General features: G+C 49.2%; 1 protein-coding gene across 1 annotated transcript in view; it reads left to right on the plus strand.

Moving 5' to 3' along the window:
- LOC136640348 (zinc finger protein 850-like) overlaps nucleotides 1–8097 on the plus strand; it is a 34783-nt gene extending 26686 nt beyond the window's left edge. Inside the window, exon 7 of the mRNA XM_066615408.1 lies at nucleotides 5235–8097. Within this exon, the coding sequence (XP_066471505.1) occupies nucleotides 5235–6602 (1368 nt within the window). The 3' untranslated portion in view covers nucleotides 6603–8097. The remainder of the gene's footprint in view (nucleotides 1–5234) is intronic.
- Nucleotides 8098–12659: the final 4562 nt, after the last annotated feature.

Genomic DNA, 12659 nt, shown 5'->3' on the forward strand with positions numbered 1-12659 from the left:
GAATGGGCTCTACTGAATCCAAGCCAAAAGGCTCTGTACAGGGAAGTCATGCTGGAGAATTATGGGACTGTGACCTCTCTGAAGGGTAAGGATGCCCTTCTTTGTTGCCAGGCACCAAAGGCATGAGCTGCTCCTCTTCATTTTGTTTCCCACATTCAGGATTGCACCATAGAAGTGGGGTCTGTGGGTTCTGAGCTGTCTGAGACAGACAGGAGAGAGATTTTGGGGTGCTTGTGGACAGCTCGATGAAAGTGTCAACCCAATGTGCAGCAGCAGTGAAGAGGGCTAATTCCATGCTTGGGATCATTAGGAAAGGCATTGAGAAGACAGCTAATATTGTAATACCGCTATACAAATCGATGGAAAGGCCACACCTGGAGTATTGCGTCCAGTTCTGGTCGGCACATCTCAAAAAGGATATAGTGGAGATGGAAAAGGTGCAAAAGAGAGCAACCAAAATGATTACTGGGCTGGGGCACCTTCCCTATGAGGAAAGGCTGCAGTGTTTGGGCCTCTTCAGTCTAGAAAAGAGGTGCCTGAGGGGGGACATGATTAAGACATACAAAATCATGCAGGGGATGGACAGAGTAGATAGAGAGATGCTCTTTTCCCTCTCTCATAACACCAGAACCAGGGGACATCCACTAAAATTGAATGTTGGGAGAGTTGACAGACAATAGAAAATATTGCTTCACCCAGCGTGTAATTAGTTTGCGGAACTCTTTGCCACAGCAAGTAGTGATGGCATCTTGCCTGGATGCCTTTAAGAGGGGATTGGACAAATTTCTGGAGGAGAAGTTCATTACGGGTTACACGGCATAGTAGGTATGTGCAAGCTCTTGGGTTTAGAGGCAGGCTGCCTCTGATTGCCAGATGCAGGGGAGGGCACCATCACACGGGTTGTGCCTGTTTTCTTGGGTGCTCCCTGGTGCATTTGGTGGGCCACTGTGAGATACAGGAAGCTGGACTAGATGGGCCTTTGGCCTGATCCAGAGGGGCTCTTCTTATGTACACTGATTGATAGCAGCTCTCTAGGGGTACAGGCAGGGACATTTGCTGCCAGGGAAGGATCCAGGGGTCTCTTACATGCAGAAGCAGGCTCTTGACCACTGTGCTACGGTTATTCTGGACTGCTGTGATTGCCTGGCTTTCCAATCTCTTTATATAGAGGGAATTGCTGGAGAAGGAGGCTGAGTGGGCCTTCTGGTTGAGGCTTCCCTTTCATGTGCTGAGAAGTGGGTGGAAGAAATGTGGCTGGTTTCGCCCACACAGCTGGATTCCCAACTTGTCGTTCATTCCAGCTGTCACGAGCAGTGAACCTGAACTAACCAGACTGATGCTTTGGAATCCATGAAGCTGGTCCTGCAGCACATTCACCTCTTGTCCTCTCCCACTTTGTTCTTTTTTGGGGATTGGGAGCAACCCAGAGTCAGGTGGCTTTGGAAAGTTTTGATGTGATGTAGATAGAAGGATCTCATCTCCTTTTTTCTTTCTCAGAGGCATTTTCCGAACCTGCCTTTGTTGCTCAGCTGGAACAAGGGGAGTGCGCATTTTTCCAGGATCTCAAGGAAAAGGAGGAATCGACAGGTAACTTGCTTATGCACAGGACTGGTTAACACAGTAGGACATAGCACATATGTTAACACAGTTAACATAGCAGCAGCAGAGTGTGCTGGGTGAATGGGGACCCTTCACCACAATGGAAACTCTCCTCCCCTGTGGGATAGCCTGGCACTGGTTAGGATGAGCAAATACATCCCTGCAAGTGTGCTCTTGTCATCTGCAGGCCACTATAGAAGCTAGACTGAGCTCTAGCTGAAAGTGCGCCTGAGATCAGACTGAGTGATGCGCTGGACCTGCACCTTCCTCTCTGCATCACACCTTTCTTGAAGGACACCAGACTCTAAAGGAAGGAAGTCACAAATCAGCCCCACCCAGCAAATGCAGAAGCTAAACTGCTATCCTGGCTTGCAGGTGATGAGATCGGAATGACAGAGCTGTACTGTGCTGACTCACCTAGCCAGTGCCAAGTCTCACCATAAAGCTGTGATGTCCCATAAGTTGCCCATTGGAACTGATGAGCACTGTGGGGTGGGGGCCCTTCCCATTGTGAGTGCTCCAAGACGTCTTAGAGGGAATTTCCTCTCAATCCTGGGAGGACCCTTGACTTTTATCCTTCTCCCAGATCTTGTCTTTTGTCCTTTTCTGTCTTCTGTCTCTGTCACCTTTCATGTACATGGAACAGCTTCTTGGTTAAAGCCAAGGTTTGGCTGAGCATATCCTGACATCAGCACGAAAACTCTCAAGGCACAAGAAACCCTCAAGCGTTTCCACAGATGTGACCTGACTGGTCTCCAGCCTGTCTCAAACTGGGCTTATTTGTTTGTGTGGATGCTCATTTAGTATTTATTGCTCTCACACATGTGTTCCTAGTCCTTCACACAGATCCTAGCTCCCTTCCACACAGTTCTGATGCCAGGGCCTAGGTGTCTTGCCACAACTGCTCCCCACTGGGTATCGTGCACGCTTAAGGCTGGTTATTTTCCTTGTTTAACTCACCAGGGCAGCAAGCACAGAGTCAGGTCCCAGTCCAATAAATGAAGGTTGCCAAATCAGAGTCCAAAGTCAATATGCCAGCTCACAGTCCAGGGTCAGATTCCAGGTAAGCCAGTTGGTCAGTGCAAGGTGCCAAATCAGAGTCCAGAAACAATAAGCCAGGTCACAGTCCAAAGTCAGATTCCAAGTCAGTCTTGTCTCTTCTCCTTCAAACATTCACTCCTCCTACAACCCACAGCCCTTCCTTTCTCAGGTGCTCCTTATATCCTGAGGGATCTCATTGCCTCTAGTGGCTGCAGCTGTGCAGCACATCCTTTGCAGAAAGGCCAGGCCTTAGCACGTAAAGGGGCCACTGCAGGCACCACATTCTATCTCTTCGCCAGATCTTCTGTGGTTCCCATACACTAGGAGAGGGGGGTAAAGGGGGTAATTTTTAACTGGGCCCAGGAGCCAAAGGAAGGGGCCCAGAAATTTCCTGGGATCTTACATTTTCCTATCTACTCAGACTTGTTGCCCACATAGGATGCTAGGGACACTACTGATGCCACATGGGTGGGTAGACCTCAGCTCCAAAGACTTTTCCAGCTGTCTCTACCCTCCCTCCCTCCTTTTTTGCCTTTCCCTGCCCCTATTCTGCTCACCTGTCACCACCCTCCCCCACTCTGTTTCACCCCTCCCCCTCTGCAAAGGGGCCCAAAAGAAGCTTTGTACCCCCTGATAAATTCCTCTCAGAGGCCCTGTCTGATGCAGCAAAACAAGATGCAGGTCAGTCATGGTTTCTTGTGGCACTGCTTTGGAACTCATACAGAAAAGAGGAGGCAGGTTGCATTATGGGATGCATTTGGGAAAAGAGAGCCCAAACAGCAACTGCTGCAGCTCTTGTAACTTTAAATTGACCCAAGTGTCCCACTCACTGATCCTCCTTTGCTTCTTATCCACTTTCTCAGCCCGTGATTGGCGATCAGTTTTGGGCCAGGCTCCCTATCAAACTGGGGTTCTCCTTTCAAAGGATGCTTGTTAGATTTGCCTGGAGGTCACACAGCTATGTGCCTCACAGCCCAATCCTATGCAGGACTGGACCGTGCTATGGAGGGTTTTGCAAAAGTGGAAGACATTTCCACTGTCTCGCAATAGTAGCCCATGGAGTGCTTGGCGTTCTGTTGGAAGCCATTTTGATCATGCAGCCCCGTCTGTTGCTGGATCTTTCCACAGACATCAGAGCAGGTAAGTCTGCGGAGGGGGAAAAACTGGGTGGCGAGGAGGCTGTACAGGGCGGTGAGGCATTGGGGGGGGGGAACTGGTGGCCAGATCCTAATCCCTCTTTTTGCAGCCTCCCTGCCCTCTTTCGCTCTTTGGCCTTACATCGGTGAAATCACTGGCTCAGGTCTGAGGAGATCCATTGTGGGGCAGGATGCTTATTGAGTAGTTAGTGGGATTTAAATCCCCTTTTCCCCCCAATGCACCTGGTATGCCCCCCCGCCTGCCGTGGGTCTGTCTGGGCATGACAGGGCTGTTTCCAAACATGCCCTCAGCTTCCACAAAATAGGTCCCCTTGTTTGGAGGGAGGGACAGTTGCAAGAGAACTGGCAAGGCAGGGAAGGGTTAATGTTTTGCTTTTGCATCAAGCAGGAGGGGGAATCTCTCTTGTCCATCTCTGAAGGAACCAGTGATCATTGGAAGAAAATTTTTTCCTTGAACAAGTGAAAGGAGAAGGTGTGTGTGGGGGGGGGGGAGTGGCTCCCAGCCACCTACAAGAGAAACTCATGGCAAGCATCAAGACACAGGGATCCTGCTATCTTGTGTGTTCTCCGAAGCATCTGTGGGCCAGTGTGAGACCCAGGAAGGCTGCATAAGTTCCTCAGCAAAGCATATCAAGTTGCATTCCTTGCAAAGGTCAAACCACCAGGCTGAGACTCGGAGGCAGAGGGGCCCTTTTGCTGACTGTGCTGTGCTCCTTTTGTTACTAGACATGCTGCTTACACAAGGCCCAACAGATCTTAGTGTTATAGTGAAATACCGTCATCAAGACACAAGTGTCCTGTTCTTCTGTGTGTTCTCAGGAGTATCTGTGGGCCAGTGTGAGACCCAGGAAGCCTGTTCAGATGGGACTCTCACCTGAGCCAGCCCAATAAACGTCATGTATCATGGTTTTAATAAAGCTAAGCAATTCTGTTCACTTAATGTTAGTCATGCCACTAATTCCCACATCTCCAAAATTGTGCCAATTCTCCCCAACAGCTGAGAACTGGTCACTGAGCAGTCCTGTGCATCCTTTCCTGGGAGTAAGTACCAATTAATCCACTCGGGTCTACTGATGACTATATACCTGCCTAGGTGTGTGCATTAGAGGTCCATTTCCCTATTTCGGTGCCAAACCAGTTTTTCTTTCTGTTCCAGGAAGCAATGGAGAAGACAGTGAGGACTGGAGGAATCCACATGGGGTGTCACTGAAAATGAACATCCTTGATGTACAGAAAGAGACTTTTAGAGACCAAAGGAAGATCAGATCAGGAAGGCAGGAGGAGAGCAAGGCACCTGTTTGGATGACCAAATCTGTTCTTTGTCAAAGTTATGACCTCCACCAGACAGAGAAAGAGAGAAACAAATCTGATACCCATCAGGGTGGAGATTTCAGCCTCATCACAGTTCATCCAGAAACCAACAACGTAAACAGGAAGGAAAAATGTACTCAGTGTCCAAAGACCATCAGCAGTAAATCAAAACTTAAGAGATATCAAAGAACCCACACAGGGGAGAAACCATATAAATACATGGAATGTGGAAAGAGCTTCCATGACAACAAAGTCCTTACTGTGCATCAAAGAACCCATGCAGGGGAGAAGCCATATCAATGCTTGGAGTGTGGAAGGAGCTTCAGTAGGAACTATAGCCTGACTGATCATCAAAGAACCCATACAGGGGAGAAACCACACAAGTGCCTGGAGTGTGGAAGGAGCTTCAGTCGGAGAGGGAACTTGACTGTACATCAAAGAAATCACAGAGAGGAGAAACCATACAAATGCTTGGAGTGTGGAAGAAGCTTCAGTACCAGCTCCAGCCTGACTTTTCATCAAACAGTCCACACAGGGGAAAAACCACACAAGTGCTTGGAGTGTGGAAAGAGCTTCATTCGTAGCTGGGGCCTGACCTGTCATCAAAGAACCCATGCAGGGGAGAAACCATATAAATGCCTGGAGTGTGGGAAGAGCTTCATTCGTAGCTGGGACCTGACCTTTCATCAAAGAACCCACACAGGGCTGAAACCATATAAATGCTTGGAGTGTGGGAAGAGCTTTATTCGGAGCTCAGAACTAACTGTGCATCAAAGAACCCACACAGGGGAGAAACCATATAAATGCTTGAACTGTGGAATGAGCTTTAGCCGGAGCTCAAACCTGAACCAGCATCAAAGAATCCACACAGGGGAGAAACCCCACAAGTGCTTGGAGTGTGGAAAAAGCTTCATTCGTAGCTGGGCTCTGACCTATCATCAAAGAACCCATGCAGGGGAGAAACCATATAAATGCCTGGAGTGTGGGAAGAGCTTCATTCGTGGCTGGGACCTGACCTTTCATCAAAGAACCCACACAGGGCTGAAACCATATAAATGCTTGGAGTGTGGAAAAAGCTTCATTCAGAACTCACACCTGACTGAGCATCAAAGAATCCACACAGGGGAGAAACCATATAAATGCTTGGAGTGTGGAATGAGCTTTAGCCGGAGCTCAAACCTGAGCCAGCATCTAAGAATCCACACAGGGGAGAAACGATATAAATGTTTTGAATGTGGGAAGTGCTTCAGTGACAGTGGAGCACTGACTGTGCATCAAAGAATCCACACACAGGAGAAGCCATATAAATGTTTGGAGTGTGGAAGAAGCTTCAGTGTGAATTCAAGTCTGACTTTGCACCAAAGAACCCATACAGGAGAGAAGCCATATAAATGCTTGAACTGTGGAATGAGTTTTAGCGTGAGCTCAAACCTGAGCCGGCATCAAAGAACCCACACAGGAGAGGAACCTTATAAGTTGCAGGAGTGTGAGTAAAGCTTCCATTGGAGCTTAGGTGGAAAAGTCAGAAAGAGCAGTCCATGTGACTATTGGGCTCTCTCAGTGTGACAGTTGGGGTCTCCCATATCTGGAAGATATGCTCAAGATATTTGTATTTTTTCTTCTTCTGTCATTTGTGGTTAATTACCTTAAATACTGGCCCCTAGTACATAAAATTTTTGCCAAGTAATCAAGCTCCAATTATCACTTCACCTTATCTCTGGTCAATCAGAGGGCAGAGCTTTTCAACTCTGAAAAGTTTCCTTTCTTGCTGGGTCATTAGAAGCAATGCAGAGATTAGTTTCTATAGTAACTTTGCTGGGAAATTCTAGCCAAAGTTAACCTTTTATTCTCTTCTGTACCATGTTGCAAATGCTGCTGCAGCCTGGTTCTGTTTAGCAGAGATCTGTTTTTTTTTCAACACCAGAACACCTCTTTCCCAGGCTACAATTCTGTGCACCATTACTTCAGAATAACACCCATGGAAGGCAGTGGGTCTACTTCTGAGTAAAAAGGGTTGCAAATATATGCAGCTGCATCTCTCTGCTGTGAATTGAATTGCACACTCCCAGTGATGTGTTGTGAATTGTATGTAGAGCTTCTGGCTTAACACACCAGACACCTTAAAGGTGGACTTGATTCATGGTTCAACCTTTTTCACTGGCATATCCCTTGGCAGCCCATTTTCATAAATTGTACCCTTCCTATTAGCAAAATGTTTGTAATAATACAAGCCCTCAAAGAAAAAGTGTTTCTCTTTTTATCTGTTTGAAGAACAGAAGACTCTGCCTTTGCACTGTTTTGCACCAGAAGTGTGCTGAGAAATTCTGGGTGATTGTTCACTTTCCATATTATGTTTCAGCTTTTTTACTTCGCTGGTTTTCAATCACTGGTTCATAGATGAATTGATAACCCAAAACTAGCTATTGGTGGGGCTTTCACAGCCAGCTAGCTGCCTCCCCTCCTGCCTTGCTGGCCCTGCAAAGCATTCTGGAGCATGACCTGCCTTTTTCTGCCATTATGCCATTCTTTTTCAAGTACCCCTAAAGGTCCTGTTGAGTGCCCCTGGGGGGTATATGAACCCCCGGTCGGGAACCACTGTTCTACTGGTATGTGTCATTTTACTCTGGTACAACACTCCTGTATTGAGTCCACACAGCGCTTCCACATGCTGCTCAAAGGACCTCCAGATTCCCACAAGACTAACCAACCTCTTCAGGAACTCAGCTATATTGCAAAGCTCTGTTGCTGCCCATCTCTCCACCTTTCACTTCTCTCTCCCCCTCTCTAGTGGCTGCAGCTGGGGTGGACAAGCATGGCCTCCTAAAGCTCCTTTCCCTTAAAGTGGCTCCTTTTCCTAACTTCTTCTCGTGCACCAAATACACTGCATTACAAGGAACCACCACCATAAGACAGGAACACTGTACACAATTTTAGGGCAAAGAATTTTGTAGTATGCAATGTTTCTATTTTTATTCTTTTATAATAAAACTGTGGTCTTGGAGTGAGGTCATCTCTCTGTTCTTGGAGGGAAGGGGATTCTCTGTATTACCCTGATCTATCCAGTCTAAAGATCCCTCTCCCAAGCAGAGCTGTGTGCTTCCAACTAGCTCACCAAAGACTGTTAAGAAAACTCCAAACACAGTCTGGGAATTAGAGGGCAGGTCCTCTCATGGATTAGGAACTGGTTGACGACCAGGAAACAAAGAGTGGGCTGTTTTCACAATGGAGAGAGGTGAAAAGCGGTGTGCCCCAGAAGTGGTCTCCCCAGCACCTGAGACTGGTGCTTTTCATCCTGTTCATAAATGACCTAGAGACAGGGAGAAGCAACATGGTAGCCAAGTTTGCAGACATCACTAAATTGTTCTGGGTGGTGAAAACCAGAAGCAATTGTGAAGAGTTCCAGAAGGATCTCCAAACTGGGAGAATGGGCAGCAGGATGGCAGATGCACTTCAAAGTGAGTAAATGTAAAGTAGTACACAGTGAGGCAAGAAATCAAAACATCACATACAGGCTAATGTGTTCTGAGCTGTCTGACAGATCAGGAACAAGATCTTGGGATGCTGGTGGACAGCTTGATGAAAGTGTCGACTCAATGAGCGACACTTGGTGATCGGAATCGGTGAAGAAAGCCAATTCCATGCTGGGAATCATTTACAAAGGGATTGGTAATAAAATGGCCAACATTATAATGCCCTTGTACAAATCAATAGTAAGGCCACACCTGGAGTTTTGTGTCCAGTTCTGGTCACCACATCTCAAAAAAGAATATAGTGCTAATGGAAACGGTGCAGAAGAGAGTGACCAAAATGATTACTGGGCTGGAGCACTTCCCTTACGAGAAAACGCCAGGACTAGGGGAGAGTCTCTGAAATTGAGTGTTGGGAGAGTTACAACAGACAAAAGAAAATACTTCTTTGCCCAGTATGTAATCTGTGGAACTCCTTGCCAGAGGATGACTTGTCTGGCATTGATGCCTTTAAAAGGGAATTGGACAGAATTATGGAAGAAACACCCATTGCAGGTTTCAAGCCATGAGAGGTAGAATGCCAGATGCAAAAAAGGGGGTGCAATGGCCATGACAGAGTTAACCCTCCTGCAAGGGGACTGAAAGGGGGTGCTGGGGCCATGCCAGGGTCACCCTCCTGCAGGGGGGCAGAAAGGGGGTGCTGGGGCCATGCCAGGGTCACCCTCCTGCAGGGGGCAAAAGGGGCGTGGGCAGCGGGGAGGGCTCTCTGCCGGGTCCCTCTGCCAGGCTCTCACTGGGCTCCAGCTCGCAACGGGACTGGGGCGCTGGCGGTGCGCAACCAGCCGTGGGGACACCGGACTCGAACTCGCAGATCCCATCAAGGCAGATTCTGGCGGACCAAACAAGTGGAAACTCAGACAGAGCCGCTTTCGAACCGTCCGGACAGGGCGGGGCGTCGCTCCCCCCCTCCGATGCTCCCATTGGCTGCTTCCTCCGAACATGCAAATCAGCTCCCGGCCAACCAGGGAGAGGCAGCTCCAGCCTGGTCGCATCACACCCGAACCCTCAGCACTGCCATTGGAGGGACAGCCAATGGCAGAGGGCAACAGCGGGCAGGGGCGGGACCTCTCTGAGCATCCTCCAATCACCATCGCCTTTGGTCTCGGCGCCCGCGGGAAGGTCCGACGAGTGACAGGTACAGTGGCCTGAACCAACCAATGGGATAGAGGCGGGGGCAGGTCTTTCTAGACTCCCTCCAAATGTCTTCGGGATGGTCTCCGCTGGGGGAACTGAAGGCGGAGCGGCCAAGCGAAGCTTTTGGGGGAAGCGTGACCCTCTGCAGCTGCCGTACACTGCCGGTTAGTGCTGGCTGAGGGGCGCTCGAGGGGAGAGGCCGGGACTCCGATCGCTGTAGCTGCTCCCTGGCAGGCCCGCAGGAGGGGGGCACGAGGAGAGGAGCGCGGTTCCTAGAGTGGCTCCAGGGCTCTCTGTCCTCCTCACGCCAGCTTCCGGTTTGCCCCTGCTCCTCCTCCACACTTCCTGTCTGGCCCCCCTCTTCTGGGCCTGGCAGGTGGGGCTGCAGAGGCAGGAAGGAGAACCAGCAGGTCTTTCTGCAGCTCCAGGGCACTTTCCCTCCTCTGCACACCCACTTCCTGTCTGCCCCCCCTCTTCTGGGCCTAGCAGGTGGTGCTGCAGAGGCAGGAAGGGGAACAAACAGGGCCTTCTGGGGCTCCAGGGCGCTCTCCCTCCACACACCCACTTCCTGTCTGCCCCTCCTCCACACTTCCTGTCTGGCCCCACTCTTTTGGGCCTAGCAGGTGGGGCTGCAGAGGCCAGCAGGGGAACCAACAGGCCCTTCTGGGGCTCCAGGGCGCTCTCCCTCCTCCACACACCCACTTCCTGTCTGCCCCTGGCAGGTGGGGCTGTAGGCAGGTGGGGCTGCAGAGGCAGGAAGGAGAACCAGCAGGGCCTTCTGGGACTCCAGGGCGCTCTCATTTGGCTTGGGATTCTTCTGAGGTAGGTAGCTAAAGCAGTAAGAATACATATGTTTCCAATGATCACAGGTGTCGCTATCTGAGGGAAACCACCACTGCAGCAGTGGCACAATCACCAGCTGTTCTCAGAGCCTACTTTCCTCAGAGCGGAACTGCCCATACAGCCCTTGGCCCTGCTCTTTCTGTCTTTTCCTCCAAAGGTTCTAGAAGAGCTAAACCCCTGTATGGAGTCCCTAGGCTGGCTGGGCTTGAGCTGAGAAGTCTTCAGGGACATTCGGTGGGTGGGGAGGCTGGGGAGGCAGAGCCTCCCCACTGGAGTCCTTTGAAAAGTGCCACCGTGGGAGGCACCCAAGCGCACTCAACCTCAGCAAAGCATGGGGTGCCTTGTGTGCCTCCCACACTGTGCAAAACATGGGTTGAGAGTGCTTGGGTGCCTCCCAAGGCAGGGGTGTTTTTCAAGGGACACTGGTGGTAAGGCCCTGCCTCCCCACCCACCACACATCCCTGGAAGTCTTCCCTCTGGTCCTGCATTCAGGCAGGAAGTCTGTCAGTCCAAAGTTCCTACAGTGATCAGGTGCCTGTTATAGCAGGCAGCATAGACTTAACAGAGTCTTTTGTTCCAACACAGGCATTGTGTTCACATATCACATCACATCACCCATCACAACATCACATATAGGCTAATGTGTTCTGAGCTGTCTGACAGATCAGGATTGAGATCTTGGGATGCTTGATGAAAGTGTCAACCCAATGTGTGACACTTGGTGATTGGAATTGATGAAGAAAACCAGTTCCTTGCTGGGAATCATTTAAAAAGGGATTGATAATAAAATGGCCTTGTACAAATCAATAATAAGGCCACACCTGGAGTATTGTGTTCAGTTCTGTTCACCACATCTCAAAAAGATTATAGTGATAATGGAAATGGTGCGGAAGAGAGTGACCAAAACTATTACTGGGCTGGAGCACTTCCCTTACGAGAAAAGGCGTTTGGGGCTCCAGTATAAAAGGTGCCGGGGGGGGGGGGGCATGACTGAGATGTATAAAATTATGCAGGGTGTGGATAGAGAGATTTTCTCACACAACACCAGGACCAGGGGACAGTCTCTGAAATTGAGCGTTGGGAGAGTTAGAACAGACAAAAGAAAATACTTCTTTGCCCAGCGTGTGATCTGTGGAACTCCTTTCCACAGGATGTCTTGTGTGGCCTTGATGCCTTTAAAAGGGAATTGGACATGTCCCCAAAATGCCCAGCTCACAATACTGAAATACCCACAAGGCCTGGCTCCCAAAATCAGGCTTCTCTGGTTTAGGCCTTTATCTGACCCTTGTCCAGAAATGCTACTAGTCAGCATCTCCCATCTTCCTTCTCAAAGAAAATCTGGCTAAACAAGATAAGCCAAGTACACAAAATATGGGCCTCCAGGGAAGGACAGGTGGTAATAAACAAATAGACAAAGGGTGTGAGATGAAAGGACTAGAGTAAAGTGATGTGATGTGATTACCAAACCTTCAGTAATGAACATCCTGTATGTAAACACCCGGTCAATACACATTGTACTGTGCTTCCTACAGAACATTCCAAACTGATGCTGATTTTTCTTTCTGTCTGATTGCTTGGTAATTTTCCAAGGATGTTTACCGCTCTTTCTTTGTGCCCTTGTGTACCCCTCCTCTATTCAGAAGGCTCTATAAAAACTGTATCATTGTGACCCATTCTTGGTCCATCACCTCCTTTGTGGTGATCCCGTTTGCAAACGTAGTAAAAGCTTTTCCAAAGCCCTTTGAATTCTCCTATCTGTTTGTTTGCCTCTCCACTATCCAACATACAGTGCCCACGTTTGGGAACAGACAGAATTCTGGAAGAAACATCCATCACAGGTTACAAGCCATGAGAGGTAGAATGCCAGATGTTAGGGAACGACAATAGGATGCAGGTATGGTGTTGGGTGCTCCCTGAGGCATCTGGTGGGCCACTGTGAGATACAGGAAGCTGGAATAGATAGGCCTTTGGCCTGATTCAGTGGGGCTCTTGTGTTCTTATCTTGTATTCTCCCCCCTTCCTTCCTCACCCTCTGAGCCTTATAGTA

Source organism: Tiliqua scincoides, chromosome 2, assembly GCF_035046505.1.
Source record: "Tiliqua scincoides isolate rTilSci1 chromosome 2, rTilSci1.hap2, whole genome shotgun sequence".
NCBI classification, from domain to species: Eukaryota; Metazoa; Chordata; class Lepidosauria; order Squamata; family Scincidae; genus Tiliqua; species Tiliqua scincoides.